General features: G+C 45.8%; 1 protein-coding gene across 1 annotated transcript in view; it reads right to left on the reverse strand.

Annotated features, from left to right (window-relative positions):
• The window catches only part of LOC128695491 (uncharacterized), a 160205-nt gene that overhangs the window by 130308 nt on the left and 9628 nt on the right, over positions 1-20269 (reverse strand). The window contains exon 2 of the mRNA XM_053786170.2: positions 15512-15554. Within this exon, the coding sequence (XP_053642145.1) occupies positions 15512-15554 (43 nt within the window). The remainder of the gene's footprint in view (positions 1-15511; positions 15555-20269) is intronic.

Below are 20269 nucleotides of genomic sequence, written 5' to 3' on the forward strand. Positions count from 1 at the left end.
GCTTTCATTTAGGGTCAGCCTTTTAAATTTAGTTATAAGTCACGCATATAATATTTTGTGTGAGGGGAGAAAAACAGAAAGCGGTTTTTTTTTTTAAGTCAAATGAAATTGAAATCGGCCCCAATAATTTTTCCTGAGGGTTTATGCATTTTTTCCAATGAAATAAAATTGGGTCCTGTCATATTTCACGATTTTTTAAATATCACGATAACGTGGCGTCACATTCAGCCCTCGGTATCACGGAAATACTTGTGATGTATGCCAGAGATATATAGGTGGTACACACACACACAGGCACACACACATACACACACACACACAAACACACACAAACACACACACACACATACACACACAACACAATATAACACACACACACAACACACAACACACACACACACACACACACACACACACACACACACACACACACACACACACACACACACACACACTGCTGTGTCTGATCCGAAACTGCTGTATAGCCACATTAGAAGAGAGACAACTGTCAATGACCAGGTGATCAGGTTGAGGAAAGAAGGTGGGAAACTCACTAGAAACGATCAAGAGGTATGTGAGGAGCTCAACACGAGATTTAAGGAAGTATTTACAGTTGAGACAGGAAGGACTCTGGGAAGACAGAACAGAGGGGCACACCATCAAAGAATATACCAACAACTGTTGGATGACATACACACAACTGACGAGGAGATGAAGAAGCTGTTAAAGGACCTTGATACCTCAAAGGCAATGGGACCGGACAACATCTTCCCGTGGGTCCGTAGAGAGGGAGCAGAAACGCTGTGTGTGCCACTAACCACACTCTTCAACATATCCCTTGAAACTGGGAAACTTCCTGAGGTATGGGCGACGGCAAATGTAGTTTCCATTTTTTATAAAAGGAAACAGAAAAGAGGCACTAAACTATAGACCTGTGTCACTGACGTGTATAGTATGCAAAGTCATGGAAAAGATTATCAGGAGGAGAGTGGTGGAGCACCCGGAACGGAACAAGAATATAGACGCCAACCAGCACGGATTCATGGAAGGCAAATCTTGTGTCACAAACCTTCTGAAGTTTTATGAGAGATAAGGTGTGGGTTGATTGCATTTTCTTGGACTGCAAGGCCTTCGACACAGTTCCTCATGAGAGATTAGTGCAGAAGCTAGACGATCCGGCACGCATAATAGGGAGGACACTGCAATGGATCAGAGAATACCTGACAGGGAGGCAACAACGACTCATGGTACGTGACGAGATATCACAGTGGGCATCTATGACGAGCGGGGTCCCATAGGGGTCGGTCCTAGGACCAGTGCTATTTTTGGTATATCTGAATGACATGATGGAAGGGATAGACTCAGAAGTGTCCCTGTTCGCAGATGATATGAAGTTAAAGAGACCTAGGCAAACTGGACACCTGGTCAAGCAACTGGCTTCTCGAATTTAACCCTGCAAAATGCAAAGTCATGAAGATCTGGGAAGGGCAAAGAAGACCGCAGATGGAGTATAGGCTAGGTGGCCAAAGACACCAAACCTCTTTCAAGGAGAAAGATCTAGGGGTGAGTCTAAGACCGAGCACGTCTCCGGAAGCACACATCAACCAGATAACTGCTGCAGCATATGGGCGCCTGGCAAACCTGAGAATAGCGTTCCGATACCTTAGTAAGTAATCGTTCAAGACACTATACACCGTGTACGAAGGCCGATACTGGAGTATGCAGCACCAGTTTGGAATCCACACTTGATCAAGCACGTCAAGAAATTAGAGGAAGTGCAAAGGTTTGCAACAAGGTTAGTTCTGGAACTGAGGAGAATGTCTTACGAAGAATGGTTAAGAGAAATTGGCCTGACGACACTGGAGGACAGGAGGGTTAGGGGAGACATGATAACGACATAAAAAATACTGCATGGAATAGACGAGATGGACAGAGACATGATGTTCCAGTGATGGGACACAGAAACAAGGGGTCACAATTGGAAGTTGAAGACTCAGATAAGGCAAAGGGATGTTAAGACGTATTTCTTCAGCCACAGGGTTGTTAGGAAGTGGAATAGTCTGGCAAGTGACGTAGTGGAGGCAGGAACCATACATAGTTTTTAGATGGGGTACAATAAAGCTCATGGAGCAGGGACAGGGAAGACCCAGTAGTGGTCAATGAAGAGGCAGGGCCAGGCGCTGAGTCTCGACCCTTGCAACGACAATTAGGTGAGTACAATTAGGTGAGCACACATACACTCACACATACACACACACCTCACACAGACGTAGAGGCACAAGGCTCCGAGAACCTTAGTGTTTGTAAGGCATGCAGTAACTGCTAGCAGTAATCAGTTGTAGTAACAACGTCAGTGAACAATACTACGAGTGATATCCAAAGTTATTAGTTAGAAAAAGTCGAGAAGAAGCCTGAAATCATTAATATTTCAATGCGCCAAATTGTTAGGGGCCTAGCAGGCACCTGATGCCACACAGATTCAAATATACAAAGATCAAAGCGAGTGTGGAAGCGGGTGTTCAAGAATTACGAGAGATTGGTTAACAAGTGAAATGTAGGGCACCATACAGTGAGAGTGAAAAAGTTAACAAGCAAAAGGAGAAAGGAAAAATAAAATATATAACAAGGGAAGGTGGCAGGAGTAGGCCTGCTGAAGCAGTGACGTCACAACAGTTGTACTCACCTAATTGTGGTTGCAGGGGTCGAGACTCAGCTCCTGGCCCCGCCTCTTCACTGATCGCTACTGGATCCTCTCTCTCTCTGCTTCCTGAGCTTTGTCATACCTCTTCTTAAAACTATGTATGGTTCCTGCCTCCACTACTTCACTTGCTAGGCTATTCCACTTGCTGACAACTCTATGACTGAAGAAATACTTCCTAACGTCCCTCTGACTCGTCTGAGTCTTCAGCTTCCAGTTGTGACCCCTTGTGTGACATCATGCATATAAAATGTAACACCGAATGTGAAGTACATTCTATCATAAGTGAAAAGTGAAATCGCTTGAGGAATGCGGGATGTATGAGCATATATGGTTATAAACATCATGAGTGAAGGATTTTCCAAATAGTGATAGAAGGCCTATGTACGACGACTACGTCATCAGCATCTGGCATCTTGTCACCGCGCCGCTGCCAGCGCAAGTATTGTGGTTGCATGTTGTCGGGTTCTGGATTCTGGTCTCTGCATCACTGTTAGATACTGGTCATTCACTCCTGCAAGCTATTACCAGAATTAGAGTAGAAATAGCATAGGTAAGGTGAAGATAATGTTGACGAGAGTGTGAGTAGTAAAGCGGTCTAGTGAGGGATAACGTCAGACACTCCTAGAAGCTAAGACAAGCTAAATTTTACAACCTAGTTACTTTCTGTATTTTATAAGTAGAATTGATAAGTGTTAGAATTACTAATGGTAAGTTTTAGTATAAATACTTAGAAGTGAGGGCACACACACACACACACACACACACACACACACACACACAGGAACAAGCAGTCAGGCACTTGTAAAAGCTGTAGTACACACACACATACACAGGATTTCACACCTTCCTGTTAACTGACCTGATAACCCTCCCTCTAACATTCCACTATCCACTATTCCCCCTTTCTTTTTTTTTCTCTCTCTCTCTCAATACCTATCTCTCTCTCTACCTCTCTCTACCTATCTCTCTCTACCTATCTTTTTCACTACCTATCTCTCTCTCTCTACCTATCTCTCTCTTTACCTATCTCTCTCACTCCCCTCTCCCAGCTCTCCCATCTCCCATCTCTCCCCTCTAACATCTCTCCCCTCTAACATCTCTCCCCTCTAATATCTCTTCCCTCTAACTCCTCCCCCCTCTAAAATCTCTCCCCCTCTCATTATCTCTCCCCTCTCCCATTTCCCATCTCTCTCTCTCCCCTCTCTCTCCCATTTCCTCTCTCTCCCCTCTATCTCTTCCATCTCCCCCTCTCTCACCCATCTCCCCAGTCTCTCCTGCTCTCTCTCCCCTCTCTTTGCCCCTCTCTCTCTCCCCTCTCTCCTCTCTCTCGCTCTCTCTCCCCCCTTTTCCCTTCTCACTCTCCCCCTCTCTCCTACCTTTCCCTTCTCTTTCCCTCTCTCTCTCTTGCTCTCTCTCTCTCTCCCCTTTTCCGTTCTCACTCTCCCCCTCTCTCTTTCCTTCTACCTTTCCCTTTCTCTCTCTCTCTCTCTCTCTCTCTCTCTCTCCCTCTTTTCTCTTAAAAAAAGAAAAGAGAAAAAAGAAAAAAGAAAGGGAAGAAAAGGGAAAAAAGAAAAAAAAAGAAAAAAAAAATGGTGGGGATTCGAAGGAACCAGGTATCAGATGAGAATGGTTCTGGTACGGAGGAGTGGATGGAGGAGCAGTGGACAAGGATGGAACAAGAGTGGGAGAGAAAATTAGAAGAGCTTTCTGAAAAAAAAATGGAGACAGAGCTTTCTGTGAAATTAGAAAAAGAGTTGGAGAAGGAGAAGAAGGATTGGGAGGCACAAGTCAAAACTGCAGTAGCCAGGATAAGGGTCTTAGAAGATGAGGTAAACAGGCTGAAGCGAGTTACAGGAGCACTGACCAGAGAAGACACAGCATATGAAGCTGAGAGGCCAAACAGGAAGGATGGAGATATGAATTATGCTAAGGTCATATCAGCCTGCTGGGTGCAGATGGGTGCAGATGGAGAGGGTGATAGGTCAAATGCGGAGGCACAACCATGCTACCAAGAGCCACTGGAAAAAAAAGGGATAAAATTACCACGTACAGACAGGAACCAGAGTTACAGAGGGAGAGGTAATGGGAAGAGGAAAGGGCAAAATCAGTGTTTATCCATGGGCTTCAGGAGAGGGAGAAAAGGACACACTTGGATCCACTTCGAGGACAGCGTGAAACAAGCTTTTATGCCACAAGACGGGCAAAAAGCAGCAACTTCACTCTGGCTCTACCCTTCTCCAGAACATCATTCCATCTGAGATCATATATACCCAGGATGACTCGAGTATGGAACACATTCGTACAGCATAATTATGTCAACGAGATAAAGTCAGTTGATCACATGAAAATGCTGGCCCACAGATGGCTCCAACTTCATCCTGTTCCCTACTTGTATGTCTCATAACAATAAAAATGCTTTCAAATGAGCTGATGTAGGTAACAGCTCTTAGCTTGCCAATAAAGTTAGGAATCCTTAACCTGTAAATAGCTTGTCAATAAAGCTAGGGATCCTTAACCTTCTCAAACCCTGTGTAAAAAAAAAAAAAAGAGACGACAGGCAGAAAGAAATGAGATTGTGAACATCATCACAGAAATAGGTGAAGAAAACATGGGCGAGATTGTAAATTTTCAGAGAATAAGGAGGTACCTGAAGGGGAGAAAACAACCAATCAAGCTGATTCTCAGGATAGAAACAGTGCGGAACAGGATCCTCCAAGAGAAACCACGGTTGAAATACTCGGAACAGTACAAAAGGGTGTTCCTAGACAGAGACAGAACATAAACAGAATGACAGCAGCTGAGGGAGAGGACAAAAAAGTGAAAGGAGCTAGGAAAGGAGACAAGGATGGAACCAGCAGAGGTCAGTCGGAGCAGGACAGAGCAGCAACGGCAAGCACACACAGAACTATCCTCCGAACCCCATAACCTATCACACCATCCCAACACAAACCACAATCCATACTCACAACTTCTACCTAACACCCAGCTATGGAATCATACAGTATGCTACCATGTCTCCCACCCTCACAGGCCCCCCAAATAAGTGGGAGGAGTGGTATGAAAGAGTCAAAGAGGTATCACCAGACACCATAGCTCTCACAGAAACCAAGCTTACATGTATGAAAACAGATGCCATCTTTCCAACGGGATACCAGATCTTGAGGAAAGTCAGAGGGAACAGGACGGGTGGAGGAGTGGCACTGCTGATAAAAAACCGATGGAATTTTGATGAGCTGGAGAGAGGAGACAGCGGTGAAACAAGCAAATACATAGCAGGAACGCTTCACTCTGGAGGTTCCAAGGTGGTAATTGCAGTGATGTATAACCCACCACAGACCAGCAGGAGGCCAAGGCAAGAGTATGACGAGAGCAATAGAGCGATGGTTGATACACTGGCTGCAGTGGCCAGAAGAGCTCGTGCATGCAGGGCAAAGCTCCTGATCATGGGTGACTTTAACCACAAGGAGATTGATTGGGAGAACTTGGAGCCACATGGGGGCCAAGATACATAAAGGGCTAAGATGATGGAGGTGGTACTGGAAAACTTCATGTACCAACACGTAAGGGACACTACAAGAGAGAGAGGAGAGAATGAACCAGCAAGACTGGACCTAGTATTCACCTTGAGTAGTGCAGATATTGAGGACATCACATATGAAAGGCCCCTTGGGGCCATCGATCATGTGGTTTTAAGCTTTTAATACACAGAGGTACACGTGGAGGGGGAAGCAGGAAGACCAGGACGAATGAAGGCAAACTACAAGAAAGGGGACTACATGGGAATGAGGAACTTCCTGAACGGGGTTCAATGGGACAGAGAACTGGCATGGAAGCCAGTTAATGAGATGATGGAATATGTAGCAAAAATGCGCAAGGAGGCTGAGGAGAGGTTTGTACCCAAAGGTAACAGGAATAATGAAAAAGCCAGGATGAGCCCATGGTTCACCCAAAGGTGCAGGGAGACAAAAACCAAGTGTGCTAGGGAATGGAAGAAATATAGAAGGCAAAGGACCCAGGAGAATAAGGAGAGCAGTTGTAGAGCCAGAAGTGAATATGCACAGATATGAAGGGAGGCCCAACGACAATATGAAAACGACATAGCAGCAAAAGCCAAATCTGACCCGAAGCTGTTATACAGCCACATCAGGAGGAAAACAACAGTCAAGGACCAGGTAATCAGGCTAAGGAAGGAAGGAGGAGAGACAACAAGAAATGACCGTGAAGTATGTGAGGAACTCAACAAGAGATTCAAAGGAGTGTTCACAGAGGAGACAGAAGGGGCTCCAGAAAGACGGAGAAGTGGGGCACACCACCGAGCACTGGACACAGTACACACAACCGAGGAAGAAGTGAAGGGGCTTCTGGGCGAGCTAGATACCTCATAGACAATGGGGCCAGATAACATCTCTCGATGTGTCCTGAGAGAGGAAGCAGAGGCACTATATGTACCCCCTAACAACAATATTCAATACATCTATCGAAACAGGGAGATTGCCTGAGGCATGGAAGACAGCAAATGTAGTCCCAATCTTTAAAAAAGGAGACAGACATGAAGCACTAAACTACAGACCAGTGTCACTGATATATATAGTATGGAAAGTTATGGAGAAGATTATCAGGAGAAGAGTGGTGGAGCACCTAGAAAGGAATGATCTCATCAACAGCAGCCAACATGGTTTCAGGGACGGGAAATCCTGTGTCACAAACCTACTGGAGTTCTATGACATAGTGACAGCAGTAAGACAAGAGAGAGAGGGGGTGGGTGGATTGCATTTTCTTGGAATGCATGAAGGCGTTTGACACAGTTCCACACAAGACATTAGTGCAAAAACTGGAGGGCCAAGCAGGGATAACAGGGAAGGCACTACAATGGATCAGGGAATACTTGTCAGGAAGACAGCAGCGAATCATGGTACGTGGCGAGGTGTCAGAGTGGGCATCTGTGACCAGCGGGGTCCCACAGGGATCAGTCCTAGGACCAGTGCTGTTTCTGGTATTTATGAACGACATGACCGAAGGAATAGACTCCGAAGTGCCCCTGTTTGCAGATGACGTGAAGTTGATGAGAAGAATTCATTCGATCGATCTGGACAGGCTGCAGACCTGGTCCAGAAATTGGCTCCTGGAGTTCAACCCCACCAAGTGCAAAGTCATGAAGATTGGGGTAGGGCAAAGAAGACCGCAGACTAGGGGGCCAGAGAATACAAACCTCGCTCAAGGAAAAAGATCTTGGGGTGAGTGTAACACCAGGCACATCTCCTGAAGCCCACATCAACCAAATAACTGCTGCAGCATATGGGCGCCTAGCAAACCTCAGAACAACATTCCGAGATCTTAATAAGGAATCGTTCAGGACCCTGTACACCGTGTACGTTAGGCCCATATTGGAGTATGCGGCACCAGTTTGGAACCCACACCTAGCCAAGCACGTAAAGAAACTAGAGAAAGTGCAAAGGTTTGCAACAAGACTAGTCCCAGAGCTAAGAGGTATGTCCTACGAGGAGAGGTTAAGGGAAATCAACCTGACTACACTGGAGGACAGGAGAGATAGTGGGGACATGATAATGACATACAAAATACTGAGAGGAATTGACAAGGTGGACAAAGACAGGATGTTCCAGAGATGGGACACAGCAACAAGGGGTCACAGTTGGAAGTTGAAGACACAGATGAATCACAGGGATGTTAGGAAGTATTTCTTCAGCCACAGAGTAGTCAGGAAGTGGAATAGTTTGGGAAGCGATGTAGTGGAGGCAGAATCCATACATAGCTTTGCAGAGGTATGATAAAGCTCACGGTTCAGGGAGAGTGACCTAGTAGCGACCAGTGAAGAGGCGGGGCCAGGAGCTTGGACTCAACCCCTGCATCCTCAACTAGGTGAGGACTAGGTGAGCGCGCGCGCGCGAACCATACAACCTATCACACCATCCCAACACACACACACACACACACAACACCGACTATAGAATCTCACAGTACACACACACACACACAGTGTTGGAAAGGAAACTGAAGGTATGGTACACAAACGCTGATGGAATAACAAATAAGTGGGAGGAGTGGCACGAAAGAGTCAAAGAAGCATCACCGGACATCATAGCTCTTACAGAAACCAAGCTTACAGGTATGATAACAGATGCCATCTTTCCAACGGGATACCAAATCCTGAGGAAAGACAGAGGGAACAGGGGGGGTGGAGGAGTGGCGTTGCTGATCAAAAATCGCTGGAATTTTGATGAGCTGGAGAGAGGAGATAGCGGAGAAGAAAGTGATTACATAGTGGGAACACTTCACTCTGGAGGTCCCAAGGTGGTAATAGCAGTGATGTATAACCCACCACAGAACAGCAGGAGGCCAAGGCAAGAGTACGACGAGAGCAATAGAGCGATGGTTGACACACTGGCTAGAGTGGCCAGAAGAGCTCATGCATGCAGGGCAAAGCTCCTGATCATGGGTGACTTTAACCACAAGGAGATCGATTGGGAGAACTTGGACCCACATGGGGGCCAAGATACATGGAGGGCTAAGATGATGGAGGTGGTACTGGAGAACTTCATGTACCAACACGTAAGGGACACTACAAGAGAGAGAGGAGAGGATGAACCAGCAAGGCTGGACTTAGTATTCACCTTCAGTAGTGCAGATATCGAGGACATCACATATGAAAGACCCCTTGGGGCCAGTGACCATGTGGTTTTAAGCTTCGAATACACAGTAGAGCTACAAGTGGAGGGAGAAGCAGGAAGGCCAGGACGAATGAAGCCAAACTACAAGAAAGGGGACTACACAGGAATGAGGAACTACCTGAACGGGGTTCAGTGGGACAGAGAACTGGCAGGGAAGCCAGTTAATGAGATGATGGAATATGTAGCAACAAAATGCAAGGAGGCTGAGGAGAGGTTTGTACCCAAGGGTAACAGGAGTAATGAAAAAGCCAGGATGAGCCCATGGTTTACCCAAAGGTGCAGGGAGGCAAAAACCAAGTGTGCTAGGGAATGGAAGAAATATAGAAGGCAAAGGACCCAGGAGATTAAGGAGAACAGTCGTAGAGCCAGAAACGAATATGCACAGATAAGAAGGGAGGCCCAAAGACAATATGAAAGTGACATAGCAGTGAAAGCCAAATCTGACCCGAAACTGTTGTACAGCCACATCAGGAGGAAAACAACAGTCAAGGACCAGGTAATCAGGCTAAGGAAGGAAGGAGGAGAGACAACAAGAAATGACCGTGAAGTATGTGAAGAACTCAACAAGAGATTCAAAGAAGTGTTCACAGAGGAGACAGAAGGGACTCCAGAAAGACGGAGAGGTGGGGCACACCACCAAGTGCTGGACACAGTGCACACAACCGAGGAAGAAGTGAAGAGGCTTCTGAGTGAGCTAGATACCTCAAAGGCAATGGGGCCAGATAACATCTCCCCATGGGTATTGAGAGAGGGAGCAGAGGCGCTATGTGTACCCCTAACAACAATATTCAATACATCTATCGAAACAGGGAGATTGCCTGAGGCATGGAAGACAGCAAATGTAGTCCCAATCTTTAAAAAAGGAGACAGACATGAAGCATTAAACTACAGACCAGTGTCACTGACATGTATAGTATGCAAAATCATGGAGAAGATTATCAGGAGAAGAGTGGTGGAACACCTAGAAAGGAATGATCTCATCAACAGCAGCCAGCATGGTTTCAGGGACGGGAAATCCTGTGTCACAAACCTACTGGAGTTCTATGACATGGTGACAGCAGTAAGACAAGAGAGAGAGGGGTGGGTGGATTGCATTTTCTTGGACTGCAAGAAGGCGTTTGACACAGTTCCACACAAGAGATTGGTGCAAAAACTGGAGGACCAAGCAGGGATAACAGGGAAGGCACTACAATGGATCAGGGAATACTTGTCAGGAAGACAGCAGCGAGTCATGGTACGTGGCGAGGTGTCAGAGTGGGCACCTGTGACCAGCGGGATCCCGCAGGGGTCAGTCCTAGGACCAGTGCTGTTTCTGGTATTTGTGAACGACATGACGGAAGGAATAGACTCTGAGGTGTCCCTGTTTGCAGATGACGTGAAGTTGATGAGAAGAATACACTCGATCGAAGACCAGGCAGAACTACAAAGGGATCTGGACAGGCTGCAGACCTGGTCCAGCAATTGGCTCCTGGAGTTCAATCCCACCAAGTGCAAAGTCATGAAGATTGGGGAAGGGCAAAGAAGGCCGCAGACGGAGTACAGTCTAGGGGGTCAGAGACTACAAACCTCACTCAAGGAAAAAGATCTTGGGGTGAGTATAACACCAGGCACATCTCCTGAAGCGCACATCAACCAAATAACTGCTGCAGCATATGGGCGCCTAGCAAACCTCAGAACAGCATTCCGACATCTTAATAAGGAATCGTTCAGGACCCTGTACACCGTATACGTTAGGCCCATATTGGAGTATGCGGCACCAGTTTGGAACCCACACCTAGCCAAGCACGTAAAGAAACTAGAGAAAGTGCAAAGGTTTGCAACAAGACTAGTCCCAGAGCTAAGAGGTATGTCCTATGAGGAGAGGTTAAGGGAAATCAACCTGACGACACTGGAGGACAGGAGAGATAGGGGGGACATGATAACGACATACAAAATACTGAGAGGAATTGACAAGGTGGACAAAGACAGGATGTTCCAGAGATTGGACACAGTAACAAGGGGACACAGTTGGAAGCTGAAGACACAGATGAATCACAGGGATGTTAGGAAGTATTTCTTCAGCCACAGAGTAGTCAGTAAGTGGAATAGTTTGGGATGCGATGTAGTGGAGGCAGGATCCATACATAGCTTTAAGCAGAGGTATGATAAAGCTCACGGCTCAGGGAGAGTGACCTAGTAGCGATCAGTGAAGAGGCGGGGCCAGGAGCTTTGACTCAACCCCTGCATCCTCAACTAGGTGAGGACTAGGTGAGCGCGCGCGCGCGCACACACACACACACACACACACACACACACACACACACACACACACACACACACACACACACGCCAGGAGCTTGGACTCGACCCCTGCAACCTCAACTAGGTGAGTACACCAAATGCGAAGTCATGAAGATCGGGGAAGGGCACAGAAGACCGCAGACGGAGTATAGGCTAGGTGGCCAAAGACTGCAAACCTCGCTCAAGGAGAAAGATCTTGGGGTGAGTATAACACTTAGCACGTCTCCGGAAGCACACAACCAGATAACTGCTGCAGCATGTGGGCGCCTGGCAAACCTGAGAACAGCGTCCCGATACCTTAGTAAGGAATCGTTCAAGACACTGTACACCGTGTACGTCAGACTCATACTGGAGTATACAGCACCTGTTTGGAACCCACACTAGATCAAAGGAAAGAAATTAGAGAAAGTTCAAAGGTTTGCGACAAGGTTAGTTCCAGAGCTAAGGGGAATGTCCTATGAAGAAAGGTTAAGGGAAATCGGCCTTACGACACTGGAGGACAGGAGGGTTAGGGGAGACATGATAACGACATGCAAAATACTGCGTGGAATAGACGAGGTGGACAGAGACAGGATGTTCCAGAGAGGAGACACAGAAACAAGGGGTCACAATTGGAAGTTGAAGACCCAGATGAGTCAAAGGGATATTAGGAAGTATTTCATCAGTCAAAGAGTAGCCAGGAAGTGAAATAGCCAAGCAAGTGAGGTATTGGAGGCAGGAACCATACATAGCTTTAAGATAAGGTATGATAAAGCTCATGGAGCAGGGAAAGGGAGGACCTAGTAGCACTCGGTGAAGAGGCGGGTCCAGGAGCTGAGTCTCGACCCCTGCAACCACAATTAGGTGAGTACACACACACACATACAAGAAGCATCAACACTGGCTATTTCAATGACTGTATAGTAGGAGATATATTATTTTTGGTCCACCGCTGCTTATAAGACCCTATTGAACAACAGCAGAGTGAGGCAGGAGTACCAGGAACATAAAAAGAGCCGAAATACATTCTTGAAAAGGGAAGCACAGAGAGCGTGTAGGACCGAATCAAAGATACCGGTTGTAAGGTATTCCAATTACTAAGAGATCTGGGTACCACGTTGGGGCTCGCAAACATGAAGAGCAAAACTGATGGAGACCGAAATGGAAAAGTTCATTTCCCAACATGACAGACTACAGGAAACAAATATGTGAGGTTAACTAATGTCATAACTGCCTTCAGAATCTTTTAGGATTCATTATATGACATACGTCAGGCCATTCATGGCATATGTAGCACCAGCAAGGAGCTCCCACCTGGTAAAGTATGTACGACAACTCAAAAAAGGTCACAGATGGAAGCTAAATACACAAATAAACCACAAGGATATTAGGAAATACTTTCTGTTAGTCTCAGAATGGCAAATAGGTTGCAAAAGCTTGTGAGGAAAAATTTTCTGTGTAAATATTTTTCGTGTTGGAAGATTCAAAAACACCTTTATTTCCTCTTCGTGCTACCACTAGAGCGATGTCGAACGTTAAATAGACATCCTAGCAACATGGTAAGTCATTTGACAACAATGACCTGTCAGAGATTTCTCCTAAACGTGAGCCTAGCAGGGACACAACAGAATTTAAAGTTTTTACTCAAGCTGACTCGATCAAGTATCAGGTTGTTGACCAGTCACTAGAGAGAGCGAGAGAGAGAGAGAGAGAGAGAGAGAGAGAGAGAGAGAGAGAGAGAGAGAGAGAGAGAGAGAGAGAGAGAGAGAGAGAGAGAGAGAGAGAGAGAGATATATATTCTTGTGGAAATCTGTACTACCACAATCACAGAAGATGGTATTACCATCATGGTGAATCATAGTAGGCAGACTATTGACTTTGCTCATAAGAGTTTTTCAGGAGGGCATTTAGATGTTAAAAAACACTAGGCATACTTGTTAAGTGCTGTACATAGCCTAAAATGATGGATGCTGTTACAGAACATCCTTATCGGTTTAGCGCTTTCTTTGATTACAATAATACTTATGTTACAGAACACAAGAAGCGTTGTCACACCTGTCAGGTAATTAGTAAGCCTTCACACTCAACACCTCCAACTGCACTTATACCAGCTTTTGGTGAGCCTTTCTCTTGGCTTATAATAGACTGTGTTGATCCACTACGAGATCTATTTTGGGAAAACATCTGTTTATTTTAATGGATACAGCGACCCTCGCTATGATGAAGCAGCTGCTATGAGAAAGATTAATTTCTGTGTTATAGAATGAGTACTGATAATTTTTTTCTTCTGGGTTGGTCTACCACGAGAGATTCAGTCGGATCAGATTGTGAATATACCCTTAAATATTTCTATCCTCCAGTGTCATCAGGCTGAGTTCCCTTAACCTCTCCTCATAGGACATACCCCTTAGCTTCGGAACAAGTCTCGTTGCATACCTCTGCGCTTTCTTCATTTTTTGACATGCTTGACTAGATGTGGGTTCCATAAAGATACTATAAACTCCGATATAGGCTTGATATTTATTGTATACTGTGCCATGAATGACTTCTTACTTAGATGTTTAAAGCTGCACTTAGATTTGCTGCAGCAGTTATTTGGTAGATGTGTGCCAAAGATGATATGTTCGGTACAATACTCACCCTATGGTCCTTCTCCTTGAGAGAAATTTTCAGACTTTGCTTCCCGAGCCTGTACTCCGTTTGTGGTCTCTCCCCTTCTCCAAACTTCATAACTTTTGCACTTGCTCCATTACCTAATAATAATCCCTCTCCCTCTCGCTACCCAATACCCCTGCACCCTTCCCTGCCATGCTGCGCTGTATGACCCTTGTAGGTTTAGCGCTTCTTTTTTATTATAACAATAATTTGCACTTGCCTGGGTTAAACTCCAGACCTACAGCCTGTTCAGATTCATTTGTAGCCTTGTCTGGTTCACGTCTGATTGTATCCTCTTCATTAGTTTCACATAACCTGCGAACAGGAATACCTCTGACTATCGTGTTCATCACGTATACAAGCAACAACACCGGTCCTTGTGCTGATCCTTGTTGAATCCCACTCGTCAGATTCACCCATTCCGACACCGTCCTGTCAGCTTTCCCTTGATCCATTGTAGTGTTTTCGCTGATATTCCTCTGTGTGTCGTTGTCGTTGTTGTTGTTTAGTTATTAGGTGTCAAGGTAATTGTCGATAGACCTTTACTTGGCTTGTTGTCATAGGCTCTTGTCGAAAGAGAGAGAGAGAGAGAGAGAGAGAGAGAGAGAGAGAGAGAGAGAGAGAGAGAGTATGAGTTATTCTCAGTCATGAAGAGTGTTAATTTTCATATTTTTAACGAAATATGTAAAGTAATATTAATGTTTTAAAACTATCAGCCGTTTTTAAACCGATACCAAGTACTGATACCGCAAAAATGGTTGATACCAACCCATTCCGATACTTTGTCACATCTCTACTCCACACCTCCCCATCTCCAAACTATGAATTCTCTGCATAATATTCACACCACACACTGTCCTCATACATGACAACTCTACTGCCTTCAGCCTTTTCCTCGCTGCAACATTTAAAACCCATGCTTCATACGCATACAAAAGTGTTAGTAGCACTGCTGTACGAGTTCTTTGCCTTCACAGATGTTTCAGTATACCACCGATCTTTTTCCCTTCATTAATTCTATGACTCACTTCATCTCTCATTGAATTATCTGCCAACAAATCCATTCACAAATTAAATTTCTCTATATTTCCCCCAATCTGAAATACAATCTCTCATTGCCTATATTTTTTAGTCTAATCATTTTGCTCTTTTCTATGTTTGCTTATAATTACCTTATTTTAAACATGTTTTTAAAAATTCGTTTACCAACCTTTGCAACTTCTCTCCTGTAACTCCCACAAGAACTGCATCATCTGCAAAAATAAACAAAAATCAAATGTGACAGCTTCCATTCCGTACCAGATTACCACATTTCATTTCCACACTTCTCCCCAACACTATCGTTCACTTCTTTTACAACTCCATCTATAAATATGTTAAGCGACCATGGTGTCACCACACATCTCTACCCCCATCTGCAACATCTGCAGCATTGCTATACCATATCATATGTCTTTTCTAATTCCATAAATGCAATGTAAAGTTCCTAACCTTTTCCTATGTATTGTTCACTCATGTGCATCAATGTAAACACGATCTACACATCTCCTGCCCTTCCTGATACCTCATATTTTCTCTGCAATCCTAATCTTTGTCTTACCGATAATTCTTTAAATAATGACTCGGTATACTCAGTGGGTTCATTTACTTATAATTCTTACTCTTTTATTCCCTTTTCTTTTATGCAAAAGAATTATGCATGCGCTCCTTCACTCTCTAGGTAACTTCCCCCCTTTCATGCATGTATTGAACAAGTGTACCAAGCACCTCCAGCTCTTCCTCACTCTAGGTGTTATAACTCCTGCCCACTGCAAGAAATTATTTCCTTCCTCTCTTTGTCAACATTAATACCTCCTGAAAATATTCCCTTCATATTCCCAGTTCCTCCATCTCCGCATCTAATGGCTTCCCTCTTTTATTTTTAATTGTTAAATTCATTTGTTCCCTTGTCTTTACTCAGGCTGCTAATTGCATTCCTATAACATTTCAATAATGAAAAAGGTACCAGATATAAGCAAATTTCCTAAATTTACTTGTAACAGATAACTGAACTGTAGATATAAATCCAGATATACTCCTGTTAAATCTTTTGGGGCCTAGTTCCTAGGCCTTTTGAGTATCCACATGCTCCTGCGCTACCGTCCACAGGGTGGATATGGGGTGCACAGTAAACTAACCACTTCGCTGGCAAAATCTAAATCTAATCTTTATCAACTTACTGTTCTCAATCCAACACTTTTCCTCATTTTTATCATTTTTTTTTTCATGAAACTCCTGCCACTCTCAGTAGCTCGTCTTTAAAACTGCCAGAAATGTTTTTTACAGTACAAAAAGGGACAACCAGCCTTATTCAACTAAAAATATGTTGGTTCTCCCTTACCATGAAAACTTGGTTGATATGCCTTCTCTTCTTAAGAATTTTAATATCAAAGTTGTATTTAAAAATCTTGATACAGTAGAAAAACTTTTGATATAAAACTCCCCCCAAAATCCTGACGGATGTCTATAAGATTCCTTGTAAAGTTTGTGATAAAGTTTATTACGGTCAAACTGGTAAAAGTCTCAAACTAAGATTAAAACAACATAAATATAGCATTAGAACTGGACAAGATTCTAATGCTCTATTTATTCATGTGATAGATTTTAACCATCCAATTGATTTTCAAAAAGTTGAGAAAGTAGTATCAACAAGTCCATGGTCGACAGGAATATAATTGAATCATTTGTCATAAAAAGCAGTTTTGAAAATAATATGAATATTTATTTTGGTTTATTTAAATTGGACTCTTTCATAATTAATAAAATTTGGGAAGAATTTAATGATACATTACACAGTAAAAAATCTTAATGCTTGGGCAGAGTATCCGGTGTATTTCACAGCGTCGGGTATTGTCACGTGACTGTGAGGTGTAGTTTTGCCCCTTTATATGCCTTTTTGTTGATGTTTTGTTTTTATAGTTCCTTGATAATGTGAGAAGTCATGAGAGCGCTTGGAATTTCACTATTTTTTCACAGTGGTTGTTCTGCATATTGTGATATCACCAGTTTACTGTGATTTTTATATATTGTATATATATATATATATATATATATATATATATATATATATATATATATATATATATATATATATATATATATATATATATATATGTCGTGCCGAATAGGTAAAATTAATCAATTAGGAAGATCTCATTTAAAATTATGTCCTTTCCACCACCCTAGCACCGCCTTACCACCACCCTAGCACCGCCTTACCACCACCCTAGCACCATCTTACCACCACCCTAGCACCACCTTACCACCACCCTAGCACCACCTTACCACCACCCTAGCACCGCCTTACCACCACCCTAGCACCACCTTACCACCACCCTAGCACCACCTTACCACCACCCTAGCACCGCCTTACCACCACCCTAGCACCGCCTTACCACCACCCTAGCACCACCTTACCACCACCCTAGCACCGCCTAACCACCACCTTACCACCACCCTAGCACCACCTTACCACCACCCTAGCACCGCCTAACCACCACCCTAGCACCACCTTACCACCACCCTAGCACCGCCTAACCACCACCTTACCACCACCCTAGCACCGCCTTACCACCACCCTAGCACCACCTTACCACCACCCTAGCACTGCCTTACCACCACCCTAGCACCGCCTAACCACCACCTTACCACCACCCTAGCACCACCTTACCACCACCCTAGCACCGCCTAACCACCACCCTAGCACCGCCTTACCACCACCCTAGCACCACCTTACCACCACCCTAGCACCGCCTTACCACCACCCTAGCACCACCTTACCACCACCCTAGCACCGCCTAACCACCACCTTACCACCACCCTAGCACCACCTTACCACCACCCTAGCACCGCCTAACCACCACCCTAGCACCGCCTTACCACCACCCTAGCACCGTCTTACCACCACCCTAGCACCGTCTTACCACCACCTTAGCACCGCCTTACCACCACCCACCCTAGTACCGCCTTACCACCACCCTAGCACCGCCTTACCACCACCCTAGCACCGCCTTACCACCACCCTAGCACCGCCTAACCACCACCCTAGCACCGCCTTACCACCACCCTAGCACCACCTTACCACCACCCTAGCACCGTCTTACCACCACCCTAGCACCGTCTAACCACCACCCTAGCACCGCCTTACCACCACCCTAGCACCGCCTGACCACCACCCTAGCACCACCTAACCACCACCCTAGCACCGCCTTACCACCACCCTAGCACCGCCTTACCACCACCCTAGCACCACCTAACCACCACCCTAGCACCACCTTACCACCACCCTAGCACCATCTTACCACCACCCTAGCACCGTCTTACCACCACCCTAGCACCACCTTACCACCACCCTAGCACCGTCTTACCACCACCGTAGCACCGCCTTACCACCACCCTAGCACCGCCTTACCACCACCCTAGCACCGCCTTACCACCACCCTAGCACCGTCTTACCACCACCCTAGCACCACCTTACCACCACCCTAGCACCGTCTTACCACCACCCCTAGCACCGCCTTACCACCACCCTAGCACCGTCTTACCACCACCCTAGCACCGCCTTACCACCACCCTAGCACCGCCTGACCACCACCCTAGCACCACCTAACCACCACCCTAGCACCGCTTTACCACCACCCTAGCACCGCCTTACCACCACCCTAGCACCGTCTTACCACCACCCTAGCACCGCCTTACCACCACCCTAGCACCGCCTGACCACCACCCTAGCACCACCTAACCACCACCCTAGCACCGCCTTACCACCACCCTAGCACCGCCTTACCACCACCCTAGCACCACCTAACCACCACCCTAGCACCACCTTACCACCACCCTAGCACCGTCTTACCACCACCCTAGCACCACCTTACCACCACCAAAGCACCGTCTTACCACCCTAGCACCACCTAACCACCCTAGCTCCCCCTTTCCACCACCCTAGCACCGCCTTACCACCACCCTAGCACCACCTAACCACCCTAGCACCACCTTACCACCACCCTAGCACTGCCTTACCACCACCCTAGCACCACCTTACCACCACCATAGCACCGTCTTACCACCACCTCCACACACCCTTAGACAACCCCAGCAACACTTTACCATCATCTCCACAACCCCCTCCTTAAACAACCCCAGCAACACTTTACCATCACCTCCACAACCCCTTCTTAAACAACCCCAGCAACACTACCATCACCTCTACACCCCCTCCATAAACAACCCCAGCAACACTTTACCATCACCTCCACAACCCCTTCTTAAACAACCCCAGCAACACTTTACCATCACCTCCACAACCCCTTCTTAAACAACCCCAGCAACACTTTACCATCACCTCCACAACCCCTTCTTAAACAACCCCAGCAACACTTTACCATCACCTCCACAACCCCTTCTTAAACAACCCCAGCAACACTTTACCATCACCTCCACAACCCCTTCTTAAACAACCCCAGCAACACTACCATCACCTCTACACCCCCTCCATAAACAACCCCAGCAACACTTTACCATCACCTCCACACCCCCTTCTTAAACAAGTCCAGCAACACTACCATCACCTCCACACCCTCCTCCATAAACAACCTCAGCAACACTTTTCCATCACCTCCACAACCCCCTTCTTAAACAACCCCAGCAACACTACCATCACCTCCACACCCTCCTCCATAAACAACCTCAGCAACACTTTACCATCACCTCCACAACCCCTTCTTAAACAACCCCAGCAACACTACCATCACCTCCACACCCCCCTCCATAAACAACCCCAGTATCACTTTACCATCACCTCCACACCCCCCTCCATAAACAACCCCAGCAACACTTTACCATCACCTCCACAACCCCAGCAACACTACCATCACCTCCACACCCCCCTCCATAAACAACCCCAGTAACACTTTACCATCACCTCCACACA

The sequence above is a fragment of the Cherax quadricarinatus genome, chromosome 50, assembly GCF_038502225.1.
Source record: "Cherax quadricarinatus isolate ZL_2023a chromosome 50, ASM3850222v1, whole genome shotgun sequence".
NCBI lineage: Eukaryota > Metazoa > Arthropoda > Malacostraca > Decapoda > Parastacidae > Cherax > Cherax quadricarinatus.